At 49.1% G+C, this 25631-nt stretch overlaps 1 protein-coding gene across 1 annotated transcript in view; it reads right to left on the bottom strand.

Moving 5' to 3' along the window:
* STIMATE (STIM activating enhancer) overlaps nucleotides 1-25631 on the bottom strand; it is a 48627-nt gene that overhangs the window by 6755 nt on the left and 16241 nt on the right. The window contains exons 2-4 of the mRNA XM_077858584.1: nucleotides 7502-7550; nucleotides 5610-5705; nucleotides 2152-2273 (exon numbers count right to left, since the gene is read on the bottom strand). Coding sequence (XP_077714710.1) covers nucleotides 2152-2273; nucleotides 5610-5705; nucleotides 7502-7550 — 267 coding nt within the window. The remainder of the gene's footprint in view (nucleotides 1-2151; nucleotides 2274-5609; nucleotides 5706-7501; nucleotides 7551-25631) is intronic.

Here is a 25631-nt window from a genome sequence, read left to right as displayed (position 1 = left end):
GAGAAGTATGGCTGCTAACTAGCTGCCTCTAATGGAGAGTATCCTGCGGTATCCAGCTGGACCAGCGTACTCACGAGGGCACTGGAAGGAGGTGCTGGAGGGTCAGTATGATACCATGTGACAGGAGCCTGACTGCCTGCTGGACCTTCAGGGGGAGGAAGGGGCCATGACCAGGAAGTGCAGGCAGTCTCTAGGAGTGAGAGACTCCAGAAGGAGCCAGTCCTGCCGATACCTTGATTTTAGCCAGTGAGATCCATGTGGGATATCAGAACTATGCAGCTCTACGGTAAGAAACCTGTTGTTTGAAGCCACTAATTTTGTGGAAATTTGTTGTAGCATCGACAGGAAAGAAGAACACAGATAGAAACAGAAATCAGTGTGCTGTTTTTCCTTAGCCCGGTAAGGGGGGACTCAGGATGGACATCCGGAGACACCCTGGTTTGAAGACTATGGTTCCTAAATGCAGTGGTGGGAAGATGAGGGTGGCACAGAAGCAAGAGGCTCAAACTACCACTGCCTCTTCCTCCTAATGTACTCTTGGGGATGCAGACCCAGTATGGTGGGAATGGGTGGTGCTCCAGGACTAGATGTGCCCTCCCTCTGGCTGCCAGGTAACTGGCTGTGGATGGATCTCCTGTAGCACCAGTCACTATAGCTGAGTCGAGAGCACTGGCTTCCAGGACAGACCTCAATAGCAAGCATGAGAAGCACTGGTCTTAGAGGTGGAAGCAGATAAGGCCATGCCCACCCCCACCCTCAGCTGTGCACTGGCTTCCAGTGTCACTTAACCCCTCTGGGTACCTAGCCTGTAAGTGAGGATGACACCGCTGTGGTCCCCATGTGTCCTCCAAGCTGACGGCTCATGACTCGGGGTTTCTCAGAAGCCTCCCCTCGAGCCACATGAGCACACACTGTGTGTCAGACACTATCTTAAGTCTGTGACTCATCGGGCATCAAATAACAAGACTAAGAAAAGCCCTCCCCTGAGTTCATCTCCCTTCAAAGGAGACAGTTACTTAAGATTTCTAGAAATACCCAAGGCACTCATAGCCAGCTCCACTGATCAGCTCCCTTTCTACATTAGTGTCTTGTGAGTCTTAAATCATCCAGGAGTGAGCAGCCCTTTGACCCAGAGGCATGAACTCTGTGAAGGTGTGACCAGGAAAGGAGGTGCAGACCTAGAATTCCCTCCCTCCTGTCCTGTGTGTCCTTCCGTGGCTGAGACCCCACTGATGTTCCCACTGAGACCAGGAGCTCCTGCTCCCAGACAGCAGGGGCCAGGTGTGAAGGTGGGAGAGACCTGCCGTTGCCCCTTACCCCAGGGCATGGCAAGGCCTAAAGAAGGCACTCCCACCACAGCCCTGTGGAGGCTACAGCCAGCCGCTTCTCTGGGAGTACAAAGTAAAGGGGCAATGCACTTGTGGCTCTGAGAGTGTGAGGGAAGCTTCCTAATTAGGCTGTTGTCCCAGGGGTCTGAAGAGAGGGGAGTGGGTCAAAGATGAGCCTACACCCACAGGACACCTGTTTTAAGGCATATCTCTGCAAGTGAGGATAGACATGGTATTCCTGGTGACTGTATGTGCCCGATGCTGGTGAGGCCAGCTTCTAGTCAGGAGACAGTAAAGAGCCCCGGAGTGGGGGATGGACCCTCCAGTCTTGACTTGCAGCCCCTGTAGTGAGATGGCCCAATGACAAGACAAGCAGAGACACGCAGCAGAAAGAGGGCCACATCCCTACTGAGCATCTCCCAAACTGAGAGCCATCTCCATTTCTCTAATGAGTTGGGCAGGTCGTGGGAGCTTGGGGAGAAGCTTCGCAGAGTGAGGTGCCTTAACAGCCCGTAGGTGGGGCCCTCAGTGCCCTCTGCTGGCAGAGGCAAATGCTGTGCCCCTCTCTGCGTCTAGGGTCTCTTGGCTCCTGCCATCAAATGGCAGTGAAATGTAAACCTACATACTTCAGATGTGTGGCATTCTGACACCAGCAGGGGGATGGTTTTCAGGCCCCAGAACCAGCCCCACCACTACACAGAGGAGACAGCCACCATTGAATTCTGAACCTTCAAATTCCTAGGCCTGGAGAACTGAATGGGGCAAGGAGCAGAGCCCTTGGAAGGCCCCTCCACAGCCCCATCCAATGTCCATGCTATATTACCATATTCGCCAAAGCGCAGGGACTCCCACTGCTGCCACTCCACCAAGACACTGACAGCACGCACACCCACGTAGATGAGCAGCATGCCCACGGTGGCATCCAGGAGGAAGTTGATGAGGTACCTGGGAGAAGAGGACACAGCAGCACTGTCAGGAAGCACCCTCCAGGGAGCAAGGGCCCCTAAGCCCGGCCCTGTGTGCTTACCAGGGCCAACTTCAAGCCTGATGACCTAGCACTTGGGCCTGTTCGGGGCGGGGCGGGGGGCGGGGGGAGGGCGGCTGTGCAAGAGCCTGCAAGGCTCACTCCCAGGAGCCCCAGCAAGGCCTCCCCATGTTAGCGTGCTGACACTCATCGGGGTCAAAGAACTTAAGGGAGGAGCAAACAAGGCATAAAGATCTCAAAGGGTCCTACCAAATGAAGCCTTGACACAAGACAGAGCACCTGGAAACAGCCAAAAAGTCAATATGGAAACAGATCTTAGTTCATTAAGAGAAATCTGCTCCATGACGCTGTTTACAACCACAGCCCCAAGGAAGTGCTGCTCCAGGGTAGTTCAGGACACAGCTTCTGAGGTTTCTTAGACCAAAGAGGGAAGGGCCTTGTGGCCCTTGCTCATCCCTGTGTTTCAGAGCCTGCCCTGGAGGCAAGTGTGAGTATTTCTGGAGAGAGCTTTACTCCCATGGAAAAGGCAGGATGATGGAAGGAGAGAAGTGTCAGTAGAGCACGTCCCACCTTGATCATGTGTTCTTGTAAGGCCTAATTCCATGAGTCTGACACACACCTCTTGCCTCACCAAGGAAAGGCCCTCCCTCAAGGGCCCTGTCCCCAGAACTTGCTGGGCATCTTGACCATAAGCACCAGTTCTCCAGACAAAGCAGGAGACAGGCAGTCACTGGGTCAGATACCAGCCTTCAGGATGCCAGGTGGCTCAGAAAGCTCGAGTAGTTCCAGATGCCAAAGACCAACTGTGATGCCTTCCAGTTGCTGAGGCTTGAGACACTTCATGCAGACTCAGAGCCCCCAGCCAAAGACAGAGGCTTTGGCAACATGCACAGCAACACAGTCACTGGAGGGAGCAAGTCCCTGCTCTGGAATGGCAGAGAACCAGCTGGGTGGACAGCGGTTTCCCCCGCCTGCCCTTCCTCTTTAACATCACAAGGGGTCACTCTCAGACCAGAGACCAAGGCATAGAAACTGCTTCCAGGCAGTTTCGCCAGGCTCACAGCTGGCCCTGGGCTAAGCTGCTCTCAGACTCTCATATCTAATTGGTTTCAAGTGGTTCTCACATCTAAGGCTCACCCTGAAAGTAACAAGAACACCTGATATAAACACACATCAGTTCATTCATTTCCTCACCAAATATTTACACCTACTGTGCGCCAGACCCTGGGACTAAAGACAGAAAGCTCTATAGGCTCTACCCAAAATAGATGAGACTGGTGGGCTGGCCAGCTTCAGGCCCCAGCTCCATCACTATTGAGATGTGTGAATTTAAGTTACGCGCTCTCTCTGCCTCGATTCCCCAAGCTGTAAAATGAGGATCACCAAAGTATCTAAATGATAGGGCTGTTATCAGAATCAAATAATACATGTGAACAACACTTGCCACATAGTAGGTACTATACAAATGTGTTTGAATCATTACCCCTCAGAGTCACAGGACCCTGGATGTCATAAAAACTTAACTCCCTCCCAAAGCTGTCCAGATGGAACAAGGAACAGAGCACCCAGCCCATAGGACCCCAGCAGCCAAAGGGAGCAGCTCATCCCCCTCTCTAAGTTTCTGCTCTCCTGAGCTGAAGCTGGTTTCCTTTCCTGGTCTGCAGATTCCCAGGATGCCTCCAGGCCAGCCCAGGCCAGCCTGTCCTCCACCTGTAAAAAGTCACAGGGCAGACAAGAATGGCAGGACCTGGAACAGATCCCAGGGCCTACTCACTCTTCCTCAGGGCTGGGGCCACCTCTACTCCCCCAGCATCACCTGCTCTTCTACCCAGTGCTGGGGCTCTTACACCTTTCCTAACTTTTAACAACATCTCCAACTGAACCGTTAACTCCCAGAGAAGTGACCCTAGGGTTTCCAGTGGTGCTTATATCATCAACTTCTGAAACTTTCACAGGCATCCTGGGGATCTGGTGGGGCACACAGGACAGGAGAGCAAAGTGGGCTGAGTCTGGCCTCTCAGTCAAGTGTCTTCACCATACCAAGCTCCACCTAGGGCCTTTTCTCATCCAGGCTGAGCACTTAAGATCTGTCAATAGCCCCTTCTCTATCCTGGCTGTGATTCAGTTTGTCAGTGACCTTAGAGCTGTTTCATCTTCTTTTTGTAGACAGGCAATGGAGGTGCTGCAGGGGAGAGCCATGTGGCCGAGGAGTTAGGTTAGTGTGGCTGCCAGGAGTTAGGTTAGTGCCTTCAGCGCCAGCCGCTGCCTCTTAGTCTATCCTGATCAACAACATCAAGACAATTCACCAGAGGATGACTCCAGCCTGCTGGGGGGATCGAGAGTTGGAAGGACAATGATCTCTCCTAATCATCCCCCCTATAGGAGGATCACCTCTTTAGTTCCCTACTTTGGGACTACACCCAAACATCCAAACAGATCACAACCTATTTAGGTCTTAGAGAAAGACCCTGAGCAGGGAGACTTTATAACTTCCTTCTGAAATCCAGGCCTGGACTATATCTATACAGTCACCAAAAAAGGAGGCTTCAAAGAACCTTCCAGTCCAAATGATCTTAAATATACACAAAGCTTCTTGGCAAGGGACTCATCAGCCCTCTGCCCCACTCTCTTAAAGACAGGGCAGATCAGGACTGGACAGGGGTGTGTGTGTGGGGGGGTTCCAGGCAGAGGGCAGCTGGTGGGGTTGAAGGCCACCAGCACAGTAGGACTGGAGCAACAAGTCCGAGCCAGGAGGGTAGGAGATGGAGCCAGAAGGCCGGTGAGTCTCCTTTCCCACTAAATCTGCTGAGAGAGGCACCACTTGGGGTTTCAGTCAGACTGCGCAGGGTGAGGGGCTGTGTGGAAGGCGCACTGCAGCAATGAGCCAGAACCCAGTTTGAAGGTCAAAGAGGTCAATGGTGGCTAACTATGGCTGTGACCCGGGGTGGCTGGCACCACAGAAAAACCCCCATGTCTCCCGTTCTAGCAGGGACACTCCTTCACGGCACTACGGTGCCCTGCCAGGGGCTGCTCCCTGCTGGGAGGCATAAGGGCACTAGAACACCAAGGGCCAGAGCTCGGATGAGCAGAAAGCCAGTGCGCAGGGCGACTGTCAGCCAGCAAAGCCCTAAAGGCCCACTGACAGCTGTGTATTTGAGCCCATGGGCAGCACACAGAGGATGGTCTCTTAGGGGAGCACAGAGCCAGAGGGAACGTGACTGACGGCAGAAAGCGAGGTCAGTCTACATTTCAGTGGAGGGGTGGGTGATGTCTGTCCTCCAGTATGGGCCACTTACAGTGAGCAAGGGTCCTCTTCAGTAAGATCTGCTAGGTACACATTTGCAAAGTGGATGAACAGCATTCCTATGGCTTGTTTGGAAGTGTCTAAAAACCTGTACAAAAGAGGATTAGCACTTGTTATCACACTGACAGGAGGGTTATATCCAATTTGGGGAAAATGAGAAGTCTGAAACAGGAAGAAAGCCACTGGGGAGACCCAACCTTCCCATTCCTAGTCACCTCTTTCTGGGGCGTCAGTACTAACTCAGGCTTGGTATCTCAGCTACCTTTCGAAACCTTTGATAACACACTGCATCTGAAATCCCTAAGACGCCACTGATTTAGAACACATATTTAAATTAGGTGCGTTTACTTTTTCATTTTTTGTCACTTCAAAATGAAATGCTGGATCACGGCTTTGCGATGAAGTCCAAGGCGCCTCTATTTTAAAGAGCCCCAGTTCCACGTCCCTCAGAGCTAAACATGGTCCAAGCCTAACAAGATACACAGATCCAGCACTGTGCTAAAGCCCTAGAGATTTCTGGCTGCAGCCACTCAAGCGCTGGGCTAGATCGAGGTGGGCAAACTGCTTTGGTAAAGGGCCAGAGAGTAGGTATCTTAGGCTCTGCAGCCACTGCTTATCCTGTCAGTGTAGTGTGAAAGTGGCCACACGCCTTGACAGTCCTGTGACACATCAGTGGTGAAAATGGACAGCGGGCCACACTGGGCCCGTGGGTGGTAGTCTGCCAACCCTTGGGCTAGACGGCAGGAGTTTCAACAAAGAACAAAAACAACCATGTTAGTTCTGGGGACACCCTGCTGTCCTGTCTATAGCTGGCCTTTAGTTTCTCCTCTGCCATGAACACCTGGAGACCGCTGGTGCTCTGTGGCTGAGGGATGTCTCTCTCAGCCTCCCAGCCTGGGCATCCAGGGTTGGGCTGGGGCACTAAAGGGGATGAAGAAGGGGTACACAGGCATGGGGCATCAGCCACAGAGTCTCAGGACTGAAGAGACCCTAGAGATTATCCAGATCAACCCTGGGACTGAAGCTTGAAAATCATTTCCTAAAATAATGGCAAAGTAGAAGTCTCCAGAGGGCAACGTGTGCTCCATGGAGCACCCCAATTCCAGATGTTCCCCGGGTCCCCCAGCCCAAGCGAGATATCTAGACTCAAGAGAAACTGATTGGGGAAAATGAAAATAAGAAAGACCAAATTCACAAATAACACACTGAAGGTCAATCGAGCATGTGCTCCAAATGCTGGAAAGGCGCCTTCAACACACTGATTTATCTGGTCTTCTCTGGAAGGGAAGTGGCTGTTTTGTTAGCAGAGCTGCAAGCCTAAGACAGCCCAGGAGAGTCAGCTCCTTGTGGACATGATGTCCTGAACAGCTGGCTGTCTCCTTTTTCCTGGAGTTTTGTCTTTCAAGGTGGTGTCTGAGGTTCTAGCACCCTTTTATGAAGGAGAAACTGCCACTGAGGGGTCATCCTGGGACCAGAAAGACTGGTTCCAGGGGGAGGAGTATTGATATGGTATATGTGACTAATCTCCACACTGAGATAATGTTTTGCTTACACATACGGACTACAGAACCCAAGGATTTCTCAAAATCTAACAACAAGGACACATAATTAAAGGAGCTTGCAGGACACACTGATGTTTCTGTCCAACCTCCTGTTTTCTAAAATTGGGCGGCTGTGTGATGACAGGATAAAGGCAGAGCTCAACGTTATCTGGAGGAACAGAAGTTTTCATATTCGACGTAGTTCCTGATGATTAATTCAACTAAGGGAGTCCAGCACTTCGTCATGCAGAATCGCTCACACTGCACCCCCTGCTCCCCACCCCCTACCGCAAACTCCAAAGTCAACAGCATTCTAGAAGGGTGTTAATATTTCAATACGCACCATATCCTCCACGGCCGTCTCTCATGCTTTGGTTCTCTGAAGCGCTTGACTGAAAGAAAACACACACATTGAGTAGCTTGCCAGTGTGACACCAAAGCAAAACGCATACAAGTGGCATTATCAGTAGTACACTTGGGGTTTGACCCTGTAAGTTAAGGTACTTGCTCTTTCAACGTGTGACAAAATACAATAAGCTGTGAAAGTCACAGAGGCCCTGCCCTGCTGATGACCAGTACACTCTTCAGAACTGGACACTTAGGAAGAACGGCTCCTCACAGCACGTGGAAGAGTGTATTTTTGTCTCCTTTGTGACGAGGTTCTCTCAGAAAGCACCTGGAGCCCACAAAGTGGAATGCAGTTACTTCCAGTTTCAGGATATGTTCTACACCCAATGAGAGATCCATTTGGCCACCCATCTGCCCCGCCAAGTATTCACTTGGTGCCCACCCCAAGCAGGCACTGAGAAAACAAAGACAAAGGCAGCTGTCCAGCAGGAGAGCAGGCATGTAACCATCCAGTGAGGCAAGTGCCAAAGGACAGGTCTGTCTGAGGTGGAGTGAGGGCACAAGGGAAGGAGAACCACCCCCGTCTGCCTAGAAAAGCATTGCTCAGGAAAGGCTTCATTGGTGGGAGGGGACAGAGCACACACCACGAGCTCAGAGGTACAGGGACATAACACAGCAGACAAACTGAGCTGGAGCCACATGATGGAGGGTCTTAAATGCCAGGCTAAGGAGTCTGGAATGAATTCTGTGGGGAAGGAAAAGCCAGGGCAGAGGGCTAAGCAGAGTCAAAGACATGGCTGGAATTGTGTTTTAGAAAAATGGCTCTGGATTGGGTAGATGGTGGGTTTCTGGGGCTGGAGAACACACTGGCTGAGCCCTAGCACCAGGCAGGGGTGCACACCGCTACAGAATAGCTGGGGGGTGTGGGGTGCTCATTCAGCAACAGGCTAACCTCAGATGACAGAGGGGCCACCCAGACACCTTCACCTCAGGTCTGCAGACACAACTTCAGGCAGACTGTCTCCATGAGTCTAGCCACTAACACCAGCCTTGAAAGTGCTGCATGTGTGATGCTGCTCCTCACAGAAGTACCAAGGAAAAGACACACCAGTGCAAACCCAACGGAGGACTCCTTGTCACGTGGGCGGCGAGAACCAACTTCTGGCGGAGCCCCGAGCTGCCAATGAGTGTGCAGGAGGAGGAGGGGTAGACAAGGAGGGAGAACTTGGTGCCCAAATCGATTGACCCTACTTCTCTAAATGAATACAAGCGGCCTGCAGTTTGCAAAGCAAGGACTTCTATACACAGAAACAACAGGTCTTGTGTTCAGAGACACATTTGGGATAGACTAAAAAAGCAGGAGGAACTAACTGTAAGGAGCTCTGTCATTCTGTTGATACATCATACAGCCAATATATCAACAACGTCAAAGGATCTGGAGGTGGGGCCAAGAGGTTCTGCTCACCCAAATGGTTCCCAAAGGCAGGGGGCCTCCTCCCCACAAGTATGCTAGTCTCACTGGGTACTCGCGAAGGAGATGCACATGAAAGTGGGCCAGGACAACCATCTGGAGGGAAAGCTCCCAGTTAGAACCAGAGCCACGTCATGCCCATTTGTGCTTCTGCCTTAGGGGAATCTGTCCCCATCAGTATAAAATAAACACCTCCTGAGGAGAATGCTCTCATTCTAAGCAAACACATGCTGCAGTACCAGAATGACTACAATTCACTGGCAATTGGTTTAGGGGAAAAAAATTACCCGCTATAAATCATATAAAGTAACTACATGATAAATGGCATAATTATAATACATTGGAAGCAATAAATGTAACATAAGCTACTATAAAATAAACCTGTTATTTGTATTAATATAAGACATATAAAGAGAAGCAAATGTGGTGGTGTGGGCCAAATCGTGTTGACACTCCAACTCACTTGTTGAGGCCCTGACCCCCAATACCTCAGAATGCGGCTGTAGTTGAAGACAAGTCCTAAGAAAGGTCATTAAGGTAAAATGAGGTCAAATGGGTGGGTTCTAATCCAACACGACTGGTGTCCTTAGAAGAGATTAGGAGCCACACAGACTGAGGGGCAACCAGATGAGGACCCAGGGAGAAGGCGGCATCCACAAGCCAAGGGTCAAAAGAATTGGAAGAATCCAGCCCTGCCCATACCTTCACCTGGGACTTCCAGTCTCCAGACCTGGGAGAAAAGAAATTTCTGGTGTTCGAGCCACTCAATCTGTGGTATTTTATGGCAGCCCTAGCAAACTAATGTGTGTGGCAATATGATAATCAGAGAGCCTAGATGAGGGGATATTTGAGTATTCATTCATTAAATTGCTACTTAAGACTTTTCTGTAGGTTTAATATTTTTTCAAAATAAAAAGTTGGGAGGAAAACATACTGTAAAAGCATGCACTAGTACAACTAGTACAACAGATGGACCCATCTGGCAACATCAATCAAAATTTTCAGTGCCCAGGCCCCTTTAACCTGCAATGCACTGCCATGTAGGTGTTCTACAGGCATTACTGCAACATGTGCTAACACGTACATGGCTCTTCACTGTAATGTTGTCCTAACAAAAACCCAGAAAGAAACCAATGTCTGTCAATGGGGGGTTGGGGATTCACATCACGGTATGATGCAGCATTAAGCTGTCACTGGAAACAAGGTAATCTGCATGGGTTCATGCGGAAAGGTTTCCAAATTTTATTCATCAATTGCAAAATAATGTGTCTTCCATGATTCTATTCATATCCTTTTTTTTTAAAAGATTTTATTTATTTGACACAGAGAGAAAGAGAGATTGAGAGACAATGAGTGCACAAGCAGGGGGAGCTATAGAGGGAGAAGCAGGCTACCAACTGATCAGGGAGCCTGATGTGGGGCTCAATTCCAAGACCCTTGGGATCATGACCTGAGCCAAAAGCAGACACTTAACTGAGTGCCCAGTTCATGTTCATTTTTTAAGGATATGTATTTATGTTGGTGTTATGCATGCATTTTTTTCCCTAGAAGGATACGTAACTATTAACAAGGGTTGCTTCTGATGAAAGGAATTATGGTTCAAGGGAGTAGAACTTCTGTATCATTCTGAATGGTTTAAAACATTCTTCTATATTCACATTGCTTTTATTTCAAACAATTAATGAACAAAAGACAACCTGTGTCAGAGACCTGTGCTAATATAGCAAAGTGGAACATGGGGGACACCATGTGGGTTAAGGGGGCTCTGGGATAAGAAGGGAGAAGAATGTGTGCACATGCTGTCCATGCTTGGGGCCTGGCTTCACAAAGGAGTACCTAAGAGAAGATTCAGAATGCATTCAGATTCTCCTAAATGAAGGAGTGTGACTCCTGCCTTCTTCCTCTCCATCTGCCAGCCCCTCTCCCTAGAATATTTCAGTGTCTAAAATCTTTTTATTTTTTAATTAAAGGCAGAAGAAACAGGGGCAGCCCCAGTGGCACAGCGGTTTAGCGCCGCCTGCAGCCCAGGGCATGATCCTGGAGACCCTGGGTCGAGTCCCGCGTCGGGCTCTCTGCGTGGAGTCTGCTTCCTCCTCTGCCTGTGTCTCTGCCTCTCTCTCTCTCTCTGCATTTCTATGAATAAATTAAAAAATCTTTAAAAAAAAAAAAAAGGCAGAAGAAACATTAAAAGAGCTCCTCCAGATCTAACAAGGCAGGAAAACTCAGGAAACTTCATTCACCTACGCAGTTGCACCGTACTAAAGGGCCTGTGGTGTGACAGGCCCTGTTCCGGGGACAAAACAGACAAAATCCTTTTGCCTTCCTTGCATTCTCGGGGTGGGGAGAGGGAAGAAAATATGTGGAGAGTGTGAAGACGGCGACTGTGACACTAAAGCGGGAAAGGAGAGAGGTCTAAAGGTGAGCCAAGACCCACGGAAAGGGAGGGGAGAGTCACAGGAGTCGGTGGAAGAGCTCTCAGGTGGAGGGGCTGGGCCTTTGAGCAGCAGGAGTATGGGCATGAGGTCAGATCTCCTCAGCCTCATGACCTGGGGGCAGCCATGGGGCAGGAGGACTGTGGCCCACAGTAGTTGTGCTCAGAGTGGCCTGAGGACACCACAGTAGAAGCAGGGAGGCAGATCAGGCCGCCGCAAAAACCCTGGGGGAGTGGGTGCCCAGCCCAGGTGGTGGCAGGAGAGGGTGAGCGATTAGAGGTGGGAGCCTGGCTGTACCTTCAGCGGTGAGCTCACAGGATTTGCTAACAAGGTGGATATGGCTGTGCATCCAGGATGACTCCAGAGGTGGGGACTGACACAGTTCTGCTCATTTCTAGTTTTGTTTTGGTGATGGTGGCTGGGGGAGGGGTGTGGTAAACTGGAAGACACGAGACATCTGTGCACAAGAAACAAGGAGCTGCTCCTGAGTCCTTCATGGATGGTGAGCCAGGCACCCAGTCCCATGGAAACAAGTCTGTTCCATGCAGGAACCTGGCAGCTGCTCCCTGGAAGCCATGAACAAAAAGGCTCATGCAGAGAGTGGCTCAGGCACAGCACTAAGACAGCTGATCTTTGCTCAATTAATGGTGTTTCTGCAGGATGCAGAGAACTCAGATGGAGCCAGAGGCCAAAGCAAGATGCAATCCTTTCTAACATATCCACTGCATAGCCTGAGGCAGGAGGCTGGGGCAGAAGGCTCAACTCAAGTGTAGGTCAGGTCTCTGAAGGCAGGACAACAGACCCAGAATCCCATGCTGACAGCCTGAAAGAGCCCTTAGGAGGAAAAGGAAACAGCAGAGTGAAGGATGGAGAGTGGGGACAGGGGAGGGGCTGCAGGGGTGTGCAGTACTCAGCGGTCCCTGACACCTGGCACACGGACCCCATTCCATTCCTTCAATGACTCTGTGCTTGGCCATCTCCAGGCCGTGGTGGGCTCCTAAGCAGGTGCTATTTATGCTCGTGTCCTGAAGAGAGGCATAGGGTCCTGTCACCCCTAAAAAGGAGCAGTGGCCATGAACCAGGCAGATACAGCTTTTGAGTCCTGTCTTTGCTACTATCTAGCCATTTGACTTTGGGTAAAAAGAGAGAGAGAGAGAGAGAAGATAGAAAAGAAAAGAAAAGAAAAGAAAAGAGTGCTGCCAGGTTGGCATCAGGATTAAATGAGAACAAACAGGTGGCAGGGGCTGGCACAGAACATGTGTTCAGGAAAGTGACCTGCACTCAGCAGTCCCTGCCTTCCCATTCCTCCTCTCAGTGTCTACTCTCTTTAGGTCCGGCACTGAGACACCCTGTCTTGGTCTCTAGGTCTCTGTCATCTGCAAACTGACTTCTCCATGGGGCCTAAATGCTAGGAGGGTCCCAGGATTCCCCAACCCTGCTGTTCTCCCTGGGCTGACTCTTTGTGCTCCTTTGTGTTTCTCTTCTGCCTCCCCAAGGTTCTGTCCTCCCTGCACAGGCTCCCCTTCTTCCTAGCTTCTATGCTAGGGCTCTCCAGCCTCCTCCCCACTCACCCCTCGCCCCCCAATCCTGCCTGGCCTCACCACTGCTTCATAGAAGGGAAGTGTCATCCCTTCTGGGGCTCCTTACTTTCCTCCCACACTTAACTGTCAATCTCCCCTGCCAACCCTACAATTTGTCTTCTAGATGTGTCCCTTTCCCCATTTCTACCACCAAACTAGTCCAGGCCTCATGACTGCTTTCCTATGCTAAGGAGACTGCCTTCTAACAGGCTTCCCTACCCCTGGCTCCCCAACTGCCCCAGCAACTCACTTGCACTTCCTTTCAGTTACAATGAGCACTAGCTATGCTGGGGACCCAGCATCCATCAAAACAGCCTGGTCCTTGTGCTCAGGGAACTCTCCATCCATTACTCTACACATCATTTCACTTGCCTAAAACACTGCTCCCCTTCTTTCCTAATCTTACACATTTTTAAATTAAAATACATTTTTTGGGAAGAGATGAACATATGGAGAGTATATAAAATTCAGAGTACATTCTTTTGCTTGGTGTTTGGACAGTATTTCCTTTTTAATCCCTTTTTTTTCAACATTATATTTAAGATAGGTCTACTGTAAGCAGCATATAGGTGAGCTTTCCCCAAAAGTCTGGCTTTGCAATTGTAGTAGTGGGTTGAACGGTGGCCTCTGAAAAGATACATCCAAATCTTGCCGCGCTCCCCTCCCCAATCCCTGCGGATGTGACCTTACCTGGAAAAAGGATCTTTGCAGGTGTGATTAAGTTAAAGAACTTGAGACCAGATCATCCTGGATTAATGAGGTGGGCCTAAATCTAATTACAAGTGTCCTCTGAGAGAGTAGAAGGCAAATGGGAAGGAAAAGGCTTTGTAAAGATAGAGGTAGAGACGAGCCTTGCAGCCACAAGCCAGAGAACCCCTGAAGAGGAGGGGATGGGGAAGGATTCACCCCCAGGCTAGATGTATGGCCCTGCCAACAGCTTGATTCTGGACTTCAGGCTTTCATTATGGAGAGAATTTCTGTTGTGTTAAGCCAAGAAGTTTGTGACTATTTGTATGGCATCCCTAGTAAACTAATAAAGCATTTCTTTCCTTTTTCTTACAAAAAAAAAAAAAAAAAATATATATATATATATTTAAAGATTTTATTTATTTATTCATGAGAGACACAGAGAGAGAGAGAGAGGCAGAGACACAGGCAGAGGAGAAGCAGGCTCCATGCAGGGAGCCCAACGTGGGACTCCGGGTCTCCAGGAACGCCCTGGGCTGAAGGCAGGCGCTAAACCACTGAGCCACCCAGGGATTCCCCCCGCCAAAAAAATATTTAAACAGAATACAAACATACTGAGTGAAAAGTCTCCCTTCCATCTGAAATCCCAGCCTTGTTTCCCTTTTCAGAGCTAACCACTATCACCCAGATCTTGTGTGGCCTTCCAGAGACACACCAGGTGAGTCCAAAGAAGGATAGACAGATTTCTCTTCAAAGAGAGACAGCTGGTCACATGTTCTACACACTGTTGGACCCCTGCTGCTCTCACTGAATGGCCCCCTGCCTAGATTTCACCTACTGTCCACATGGCTCTACTGCTTTTGTTAGAGGCTCTGTGGCATCCCACGGAGTGGCAGTGCACCACGCAGTGAACATCCCTGCCACATGTCATCTGAGCCGGTGTGGGTGAATGCCTAGTGGTAGACTCGCCACATCAAAGGCTACACACGTGCAGCAAACTAACTCTGTCATACCACCTCTCCAGGGGTTGCTGCGATTCGCATGACCGCCCACTTGCCCACATCCCTGCCAGCAAGGAGCAGGAGCAAACCCTGACAATTCCATCAACAGAGAGGTTGCCTCTTCATGGCTGTAATATATGTACTCACTGGGTCACTTGGGTGCCTAAGCACCCACAGGGCTCACCACCACCCACCACCTCTGTCATGTGTACTCTCAGCTCACAGCCTCCCCCGATGGTACAAAGCACAGTGCACAATGCTCTAGAAGTTCTGCGCTGTGAGTGCCACACAACAGGAAGACAGCTATGGCTTATCTGATTCTGTCTGTCCCACACCAGCAGCCATGTCACTGACTGCTTACATACAGCTGTCGCTTGGCTTTGCATACATCTCTCCAAGTCAGCATCTACAGGGTGGGGACCAGGCACCCCTTCACTCTCCCTTTCAGAGCCTCACCTGCTGTGAGACTTGCTGCATGACTGAAGAGAGCTGAGTTTTACATACAGGCATTTCCTTTTATGTCACAAGGAGGAAGACAGGAGAGGTGGTATCAAAAAATCATGGGCTGATAGGGGTGTCTGGCTGGCTTAGTCAGTGGAGCATGAGACACTTGATCTCGGGGGCTGTGAGTTCAAGCCCCATGTTGAGCGTTGGAAACTGCTTAAAAAATACTATCTTAAAAAAATCACAGGGCTTAGAAGGGGAACAATTACCATGCAGTCCTATTTAGAAACTGAGTCATAAAAAAGCACAACTGTTTTGAAATTAAACCATACAATTTAAGAGAGCTGTTTGATCAATGCCAGGCGTAGTGTGAGAGAAGCAGAGTCTAATCCCCTCAGTGTAAAGAGTGGTGAAAATGGTGGGGAAGGAGTATTTGTCCAGGGTCACAGTTAGTAGTGGGCCTGGGATAAAATCAAGTCACCTGAGCCAGTCTCTTCCTCCAACTGGCCCTGGCTGGGCCAGAGACATCAAGCCACACCTTGCTGGTTCTATAAGCCCAGGGCTCCCAGTGCACAAAAAGGACAGAAATGGTCCTGGGGACAGGGGTGAGCAAATACACCCTCACTGTAGAACCAGCGATCAAGGAAAATGTTTCTGCATTTTCCTTAAATTATAAACAGTCAAGCGCTATCCCAAACCTCCTTAATGCCCACTAGTAGTGGGAAAAGCCCAGAGGTACCAGTTTCTTTAGGGCAGGAAAAGACCCCAGAAAAGCCACTGAGGCAGACTGGTGGCCTTCCCCAAATCCACCCATCCCCTTTCTTCCTAAGAACTTAGCTGCACAGCTGACAGACCACATTCCCAGACACCCTTGCAACTGGGGGTGGCCACAGGACTATGTTCTAGTCGAAGAGAGTGTGAAGCCCAGGGTGGGCTCCTTTTCAAGGAGAAATGAAGGGCCCAGTGATTCTTTTTTTTTTTTTTTTTTATTCATAGAGACAGAGAGAGAGAGAGGCGCAGAGACACAGGCAGAGGGAGAAGCAGGCTCCATGCACCAGGAGACCCGATCCCGGGTCTCCAGGATCATGCCCTGGGCTGGAGGCGGCGCTAAACCGCTGCGCCACCAGGGCTGCCCGAGCCCAGTGATTCTTACGGCAAGGAACTAGTGGAAGTCAAGCTGGGGTTAGCCTGAAGTTTAGTCCCCGCTTTATCAAAATAGTTATTATTTTAAGCAAGTCACTTTTTCGGGTCTAAGTTTCCTTGACTGTCTACTTAAGAGGGTCAGCATGGGGAGAAAAGTAGCTGTGGCCACCATCACTAGGTACTTATTACAGGTACTTTACAGAATTATTTCTAACCTTTATGACAACACTGAAAGGTATCATTCTCATTTTACGGGTAAGGCCAAAGGGTTTGCCTTGAAGCTATAAATGACATAAGCAAGACCTACATCCAGGTCTCTCTGACCGTAAAGCCCATATTTCCCCCGCTGTCCTGAGGAAATCTAGTCCAAAGGCAACAAAAGTTGTGGTAAGAGTGTACCATAAGGCCAGAAGATCAGGCCCCCGGATTCCAGTCTTCTTCCCCTTAAGCAACCCTGCACATGAGCTGGAGTGAACAGAGCATGACATGCCTCGGTCAAGCCTTCCAGCGTGTGCCCCACCTCCCCCTCCTCAGGGAACACAATTCAGGCTTTTTGGGTTGGCACACTGGGGCCCTCCGCCTCGCCTGGCACCGTTCATCTCGGTCCTATTACCCAGATTGGTCATTTTGGCTTGGGAGGGCCCCCACGTTCAACTCTTAGGCATCCCTCCACATTTAGTTCAGGCAGTTCTATGACCTGCCTCCTCTGCAGTGGAGCTAAGCATCCTTCTGTCTGGCTACGAACGCATACCTTTGGATTTACATTTCATGTGCAATACAAGGATCTGTCTCCTCCACCAGGCAGTTAGTTAAGGAAGCAGACAGAGACCTTGTCTTATTCATGTTTATAACCTTAGCACCTGGCCTCGTACCTGGCATGAAGCAGGCACTTAACTACTAACCAGAACAAATGGAGAACACACTGGAAGAGCACTCAAGTCAGGGGAGGCAAGATCTTAGTGCACAGGGTGCAACCTTTGGTCCTATACCTCTCTGCAACACTTACTGTGGGCCAGGGAAGGTTGTTTAACCTCTCTGGGCATTCATCTGCCCCTGTGGAAATGGGAGGAATTTCAGTAGCTACCTCCTGCAAGTGGTAATAAGATAATATATTACCATACTCAGGAAGCACTGGCCACATTTCAGCAGGAAGTAGCAGGGCTCTTAACTGCTGGAGGAAGAGCCAATCCTCAGGCACAAAGCCCAGCAGCAGAGAGTATTATATCTGAGTATAAGCTGTGCATCTTGAGTTTTTCTTTCCTTTTATGTTATAAATCACTGTAACAAGTTTGGAAACTAAGGAGAAGTTATCTAACATGTAACCATCTGAATACAACCAAACCTGTTGGTTGTTACAATGCCTTCATTCTGGTTCCCAAGCTCTTTCTGGCCTGTACATTCCAGATGGGTCCAGGGCCAAGCCCTGTACCCTGGCTGTCAGCCTCCATCAGCTCTCGCCAAAGTCTGGTCGCTCAGAAAATTCTCCAAATGCAGGGGCTCTGTGAGGTAAGCACACAAGAGCAGTGACAGGCATGACTCACGAAGGGTGGCAGGGCATGCCCTAGGCTGCAGTGGCAGGAAGGGTAGGGGGGTGGGCAGGAGGAGCAGGAGAGCCTTGTCATCCCCAGGGCAGGACACATGGGTGGTGCAGAACTGCCAAGGGACTGGAAGGACAGATGCCCAACACCAACTGTGAAGGCTCAGAGGACCTTCTGAGGTCCTGTCCCATTCTGCCTCCTGCTACTCTCAGCTGATGAGAGGAGATCCACTATGAAATAAAGTCTGTGGGCACAGAATTTCTTCTATAATCACTGAGAGTCAGGAAAAGACTAGAACTGATGTGGCACTGATTCAAGAAACACCATGAGACAAGACACCTATCCCCAGACTGCAATCCAGAAGGAGGAGCAGGTCGGAGCTGCTGCCCATGTGGGCAGGCTGATGGGCACCCCGAATTCAGCACCTTTCAGCACTCCTGCCCACTCTGGGCATCCTGGCCTTTGTGCCAGCCCCTTGCTTGGGCCTGTCCACCAGGACAGAGTGCTGCAGGCCCCAGGTCCTTCTCAGTCCCCAGCCACCTTTCTGACCTGCACTGCCCCCTGCTCCCTTCCGCTATTACACTGGGAAGCAAATCGATAAACTACCACCATCCTGTCAGCTAGGACAGTGCTCCTGGTGGCTTCACAAACTCAAAATCAAGACATTTTATTATTTTTTAAAATGGTAGATCTATTTTTTAAAGTTTTAATTTAAATCCCAATTAGTTTCAGGAGTACAATATAGTGATTCTGCACTTCCATACATCACCTGGTGCTCATCACGACACCCCATCACCTATTTGACCCATCCTCCCACCCCCGCCCCTCTGTTAACTATCAATTGGTTCTCTGTATAGTTATGAGTCTATTTCTTGGTTTCTCTCTCTTTTTTCCCCTTTGTTTCTTAAATTCTATATGAGTGAAATTATATGGTATTTGACTTTCTCTGACTTATTTCAGACTATGCTCTGGCTCTATCCATGTTACTGCAAACGGCAAGATTTCATTCTTTTTCTATGGCTGAATAATATTCCATTGTATGTGTATATACCAATTCTTTATCCATTCATCAATCAATGGACACTTGAGCTGTTTCCATAATTTGGCTATTGTAGATAATGCTGCTATAAACCCTGGGGTGCAGGCATTCCTTTGAATCAGTATTTTTGTATTCTTTGGGTAAATACCTATAAACAGAATTACTGGAACATAGGGTAGTTCTATTTCTAGCTTTTTGAGGAGCCTCTCTATAGTTTTCCACCGTGGCTGCATCCCACCAACAGTACACAAAGGGTTCCCCTCTCTCCACATCCTCATGGACACTTGTTTCTAAAATCGAAACTTTTTAATGGTGGAATTTCGTGACCAAAAAGGTTGATGAAAAAGCTATCTTTGAAGAGAGACCTTTCTAGTGACCCTTCAAAAATCACACCCCATGGGTCAATACCATTGCCCTTTTGATCACAGGGCTGACATTTACCCCAGGCAGAGAAGGCTAAGTCAGCTAGTTGGAGAGTAGAGAGCAGGCTGCATTTGCTCACTACACTCAACAAGCACCTTGTCTGACCAGAAACAACTGTGAAAGCCACTAGGGAACCGGAGAGCCCACAGCCTAGAGCCTGCATTGAGCCCACATGGGACAGTGGACTACCCACTTGACACCTGCTTTGCCTCTTAGCCTTTTCCTGGGGCAGAGCCTGCAGAGGAAGAGCTTCAGAGGCCACCTGCAACAGTTCTTTGCCACAAAACATCCCACTCAGAGTCACTGTTTTATGTAATAAGACACAACTATCCCTTCATTTGTTCACCTACCTCTCTCCATCCACCCTCTACACAGCTGCTGGTGGAGGTCTCAAAAGGCAAATAAAATTATGTCACCCACCACTCCACTGAAAACTTCCATGACACACAATTGTGTCAAAAGACAAACTTTACACTGAAGACATGTACATTTTACTTTATGTCAATACCTCCATAAAAATTTTAAAAACAACAAAACAGATACAAAACCCTCCCCATGCCTTTCCACAACGGCTAGAATAAAATGTAGGCTCCTTCTTGCAGCCAAGGGACCACATGACTTAGGGCTCTGCCCACTTCTCTGGCCTTGTCCCCGCCTTCCTTCCTGCCACACGGGCCTTCTGTCCAAGCTTCATCCTGCCTTAGCACCCTGGATCACACGGCACTTCCTGTCTGGACACTTCTAGTTTGCCAAGTGGTGGCTCCTCCTTTCTATTCTTGATGCAGGTCCCAGCTCATCTCCTTGGAGGCCTCTCTGGAGGCCCACAGCCCCAGGTGTGCATATCCTGCCCTGCTTCCGTCCCTCATTCACATTTCCCCATTCTATTTTCTTCTCCACAACTACCCCTTTCATCTCAGAAATTTTTTAAAAAAGATTTTACTTATTTGTGTTTATGAAAGAAAGAGAGAGAGAGAGCAAGAGCACGCACATGAGTGGGGGAGAGGCAGTGGGAGAAGGAGAAGCAGACTCCCCACTGAGCAGGGAGCCTGATGCAAGGCTTGATCCCAGGACTCCGGGATCATGACCAGAGCTAACGGCAGTCATTCAACTGACTGAGCCACCCAGGGGCCCCTCATCTCAGAAATTCTTATGTGCTTCCTTGACTACTATCTGTTTTCTTCCCCTAGAAAGTAAGCTCTGCAAGACCAGGAACTTTTACCCCCACAGTCTTAGCATCTAGAGGGTCCCTGGCTCTTAACAGGTAGCTAAATAATATTTATTGAACAAAGGAATTCATTCAGTATCACTTCAGACATATTTATCGAGTTCTGTCCAGGTATTTATTTTTAATTCAATAAAGTCTGAATTTCCACGATGGGTTCTCCCAGAAGCTTAGCTTGCAAGCCCTCAGTCCTCTAACAGGGCAAAGTTGCTTAGCTCTTTGGTTTTGGACAAAATAATCTGGACAAAATAATCTGCCAGCAAGACTGCCAAAAGGACAGCCACCCAAAACCTCTCTTCTTCCTTGCCAGCCACAGGGCAGGGAGAACTGGCCAGTCAAGGTCTCCCTCACCACATTTGGCCTTAGATGCAAGAACCAGACAATTTGGGTTTGTAAACAGCTGAAGTGCTCATGAACATTTTTTGGTAAGGACCAGATGAAGCCAAGGTTCACAGTTAACCAGCTTTAATCCTCCTACACGGAGGTTCTGCCAAAGGCTGAGAAAGAAATAAGAAAAAAAACCCCAACTGTCTAGCAAATAAATATGTTTAGCTCTCTAAACACAGGGTGTCCTTAGGACTGCAGCTTCCCCTGGGAGCAGGGCAGCGGTGCCATCTGCTGACGATGATGACCTCGGCAGGGCTGAGGGGCACTGTCACTGTGCGTGGGGCTTTGTCTGTTGGGAAGAAATGTGAATGGCTGATAAACACACAAGAAAAAAATAGGCAATCTCAATAAGGTGGGTTTTAAAGATGCAAATTAATAATTCTTCTTGGCCAGATTAGCAAAGATGCAAACCCTGGGCGAGATTAGGAAACAGGGGCTCTTAAACTGGTGGACAAGTAAATGGTACAAATGCTGAGGATGTGTGGAGGAGTGGATCTGTGATCTTGTCCTCAGAGCCCCCAGGTGAGAGGGAAATTCGGTTGGTGTCAGGGTGGCCACAGTGAACAGAGCCTTCTGGGACCCAGGGACACACTGGAGATGGGACGAACGAGGCCTCCAGCACACAGAGTCTGGAGAACAGGAAGAACAGGAGGAACGGGAGACATGCAAGTATTCCTAAAAAGGGAGGCCTTGTCAGTATAACTTCTTCCTTCATGCTGATGGAGGCACCAAGCATAGTCAAGCTGTCCTAGAAGGACAGTGTCCCTGAGCAGCCAGGGACCCTCTGGATCTGGGGAGCTCTGAGACACACAGCACCTGCTCCTGCCCTGTGGTACCCCTGCACTGCTGACCCATGCTCCCAAACTGTAAACTGTAAACTGAGGCATTTCCTTTGATCTCACAGAGGATGGAGACAGGTATGGTTTTTTTCCCTACTGACCCACAGACCACTTGGAAAGTTGGCAATGGGATTTTGGAACTATTTATTATGATTTTAACTATTTAAATCCCATGACCCAGAAACCCCACTCCTAGGATTTTCTTCTTTAATTGCATTTACCCCAAAATCTGGGTAAAAGAGTGTACTGTAGCATTGTTTATGAGCATGGAGAATTTAAAAATCACCTAACTGTCCATCAGTGGAGGAGGGCTCACATGTAAGTTATCATCCAGTGGAAGTCACTGTTAAAAAGTGAAGCAGAAAAGGTACCCTTGGAATGGGTGGATTTTATGGCACGTACCTTACACCTCAATGAAACTGTTTAAAAAGTGGGGTGAATCTATCTGCATTGATATGGAGAAACACCCACGTTAAATGGGAAAAAAAGCAAGTCACCAAAATAGTAATGTGTCACGTGAGCCTACTTTTATTTTTAATGATATATACCAATAGAAATTTTAAGGCACACACACTAAGGGATCACCACAATTAGCCCTCTAGAGGATGGATATGGAGAACTTTCACTTTCTATGCTATATATTTCCATAAAGCTTTAGTTGTTTACATGGAGCATGTATTACTTTTATAGCTAAAAAAAGGTCTTAAAAAGCAGTTACTTGGGGGAAAAAACCTGCTGCTGCTAAAGACAATAATTTTAAAAATGACAAAATTACAATTTTGCACATTACATTATTAAAAGCCTTCCTCAAACCTAACTCCTTAACAAATCTCCTTCTGAGAGAAAAGCTTCCAGCAAGCAGAACTCACTGGAGACAGAAAACACCTCAGCTTCTACAACCTCATAGCTAATCAAACAGAAAAAGCCCCAGAGCCAGCATTGCTCAAAGGTAACCTGCGCATCCTTTGGCCCAGCTCTGCCATGGAGGGTAACCCCCATAACTCAGGTAGCCGGAAGGTGGTCTGGGCACTGCTTCCTTTGGTCAGAGAAGACACCCCCCACCCCCATTGTGCAGAGATAAGCTACACATTGCAAGATGGATTTTCATCCTTGTGACCCAAGGCTTGAAGTGATTCTAGCTGCTTAGGGTGATCCAAACTCAGCAAAGATCATATAATGGGTACAGGGAGAGCTCTCTTGACGTAGTTTTCACACCTGGAACCTGGATGGAAAGGATACAGATCCTTTGTACCTCTTGATAGGTAGCCATACATCTACCTATCAAGAGTTAAACGCAGGGATCCCTGGGTGGCGCAGCGGTTTGGCGCCTGCCTTTGGCCCAGGGCGCGATCCTGGAGACCCGGGATCGAATCCCACGTCGGGCTCCCGGTGCATGGAGCCTGCTTCTCCCTCTGCCTGTGTCTCTGCCTCTCTCTCTCTCTCTCTGTGACTATCATAAATAAATAAAAATTAAAAAAAAAAAAAGAGTTAAACGCAGAAGCCAAAGGACTGGACACAAAGTTGCCAACTCACTTAACTGGGTCATTCAACTGCAAGAATTTCACCAGGGGAAAACCCCTAATGTACTATGTTTCATTCATAAAGATGACCACACTGGCCCTCTGACCTCTTGCAGGCCATATACTTTAAATGCCATTCCCAAGCAGTGGTGAAAGGGCCACCCAGCCACCCACCTCACTCAGGTGACACTCTGGGAAGCAATGTGAGGGTGATAGGTTGAGGACACCAAAAGATCCCCAACCGTACCCTGCTTCACCTTTGAAGAAAAACAGCCTTGTTTACTACTGTTTACTATATTACGTGTTTGTCTACAAAGCACACATGGTCCAAAATTTCAAGGCTTGGGGTAAGAAGTCAAGTCTTAACTCATCAGGTTAATGTTGGGAAGGTTTGGCTGTCCAAGTTCATCAGTATGGGGAAGAAGCCATACTGGCCGAGGCCATCCCAGGTCTCCTCTGTCAAGTCTTGCCCGAGGCTGTTCCTGCCATCGCTTGGCCTCCCTCAGTACCGATCAGGCTCTTGGGCAACTCCACACCTCAGGTCAACCCAAGCGGTGGGGAGGAGAAAAGCCCTGCATCTCCCAATACTGTGAAACCCCCTCCTCCATCACCACATTCCTCTGCCACCTTCCACTGGTCACTGCTCCAGGCTCTGTGCTCCTGGGCTGTCACGGCTAAGTGGCACAGTTAGTTGAAAAGGTCAGTTCACAGCAGAGAAGGGTTCCCTTTCTCAGGCCATAGTCTGGAACAAATTCCCTGAATAAACCAATGAACCTCTGTGAATGTGTTTGGGTGGTGTGGAGAGGAGGCAAGGATCTAGCAGCAGGACTGGGCGGTGGTGGGGAAAGAACGGAGGCCTTGGAAGCAGGGCACTGGGTTCGAGCCCTGACTCCGCCTTTGACCTGCTGTGAAACCCTCCAGTTCCACCCTATACAGGAGTCTGCACTTAAGTCACTTGTGTTTTTCCAATTCTAATAAGCGACAGTATGGTGTGAACTGTCCTACCTCCTCAGGCTCACCTGTTATGAGGCCAGTGCACCAAGGTGGGCCTCAGAGAGCTCACATCTATTCAGCAGCTGCCATGCACCAGGTGAAGCACCTTACCATCTCACTTAATGCTCATACTAACCTGTTAAGACAGGTAATAACCTCCCTTATTTGGAGCACAAGAAATAATCTCAGAGTGTTCACAAGTCACCTGGGCTGAAGCACCCAGTGGTAACATGACTCGGTCGGTGGTCATGAGGCAGCACCCAGTCTCCTGTGAGAGAATCACGCATTCACTCACCAGAAAACTTCATCTGGGACAGGGCATGGTTGGGGGGGGGGGTGCTTAACCTTTGAATCTTATTAGTGGAAGTGAATTAATAAGCATCCTCAGCAGAAAAATTAATAGAAGACTTGTTCTCTTAATATGAGAGTCAGAAAACTACATTTAAGACTTTTTTCCCAAAAAAAAAAAAAAAGGACTTTTTTCCCTAGCTTCTCAAACCCAAGGCAGTTAGCACATAGTCTTCTCCCTTCCAACAATCCCAGGTGCGTAACAAGCCAGAACCTTAGCAGAAGAGAAGCGACAGACTTCATTTCCTTAGACCCGGCCTGGGAATCAGGGGGCAGCACAGAGCAGCTGAGGAAGCCCTCATTCTTCAATAGCAAGCTGACCCCAAGGGCTCTTGGGACCTTAAGTGCCCGGATCATCAGGCCCCTAGGAGCTACAACATCTGAAGTCCTCCTTGGCGGGCAGGGGGAGTCCTAACCAGAGTGGTCTGGTGGATACTTCAGGTGCCTCAAGTTCTGCTCATAGCAATTTCTCTTCTTCTCCACAAACAGGTGGAAGGGGAGAGAACAAGTGACCAGTGTGAACACCAGTAGAGGAGGAGGAACGATGTCAAGGGGCCACGACTCCAGACTGGGAGCCCCAGGCTGCCCTAGGAAAGGTGGGTCTGAGTCACATTAGGATTCCTCACCTCCCAGTACTCCCTCTGTCCCCCGCTATGATCCCTCCAATCCTCCTTCTGTGAGAGCACTAACAAACTGCTAGTGTATGGCACAGTGGTCACAAGAAGCATTTCCAATTTTTTCTGCATCCCTTGTCCCGTGACCCAAACTGCAGAGTGAGTGGCTACAGGGATGAAGGTTAGGCAGACAGCTTGGCAGAAGAGCAAGGCAGAGGAGGTCTGCCTCCATCTTTCCTTGAGGGCGCCGAAAACCACAGCTACGGCTACTGAGGGAAAGCTGCCCGGGCATCCTGGGCTTTGGAGAAGGACCTGCTGGGTGCTGCTTTGGAACTGACTAATAACCGTGTCCTCCTTGGTTCCAGCCTTCTCAGAAGTCTAAAATGGACATAAATTAGTCTCAGAAAATCCCAATACCCTGGCCCTGCTATTTACCATTTCAAA

Source organism: Canis aureus, chromosome 19 (genome assembly GCF_053574225.1).
Source record: "Canis aureus isolate CA01 chromosome 19, VMU_Caureus_v.1.0, whole genome shotgun sequence".
In the NCBI taxonomy this organism is placed as follows: domain Eukaryota; kingdom Metazoa; phylum Chordata; class Mammalia; order Carnivora; family Canidae; genus Canis; species Canis aureus.
This window is presented reverse-complemented; position numbering and strand designations above follow the sequence as displayed.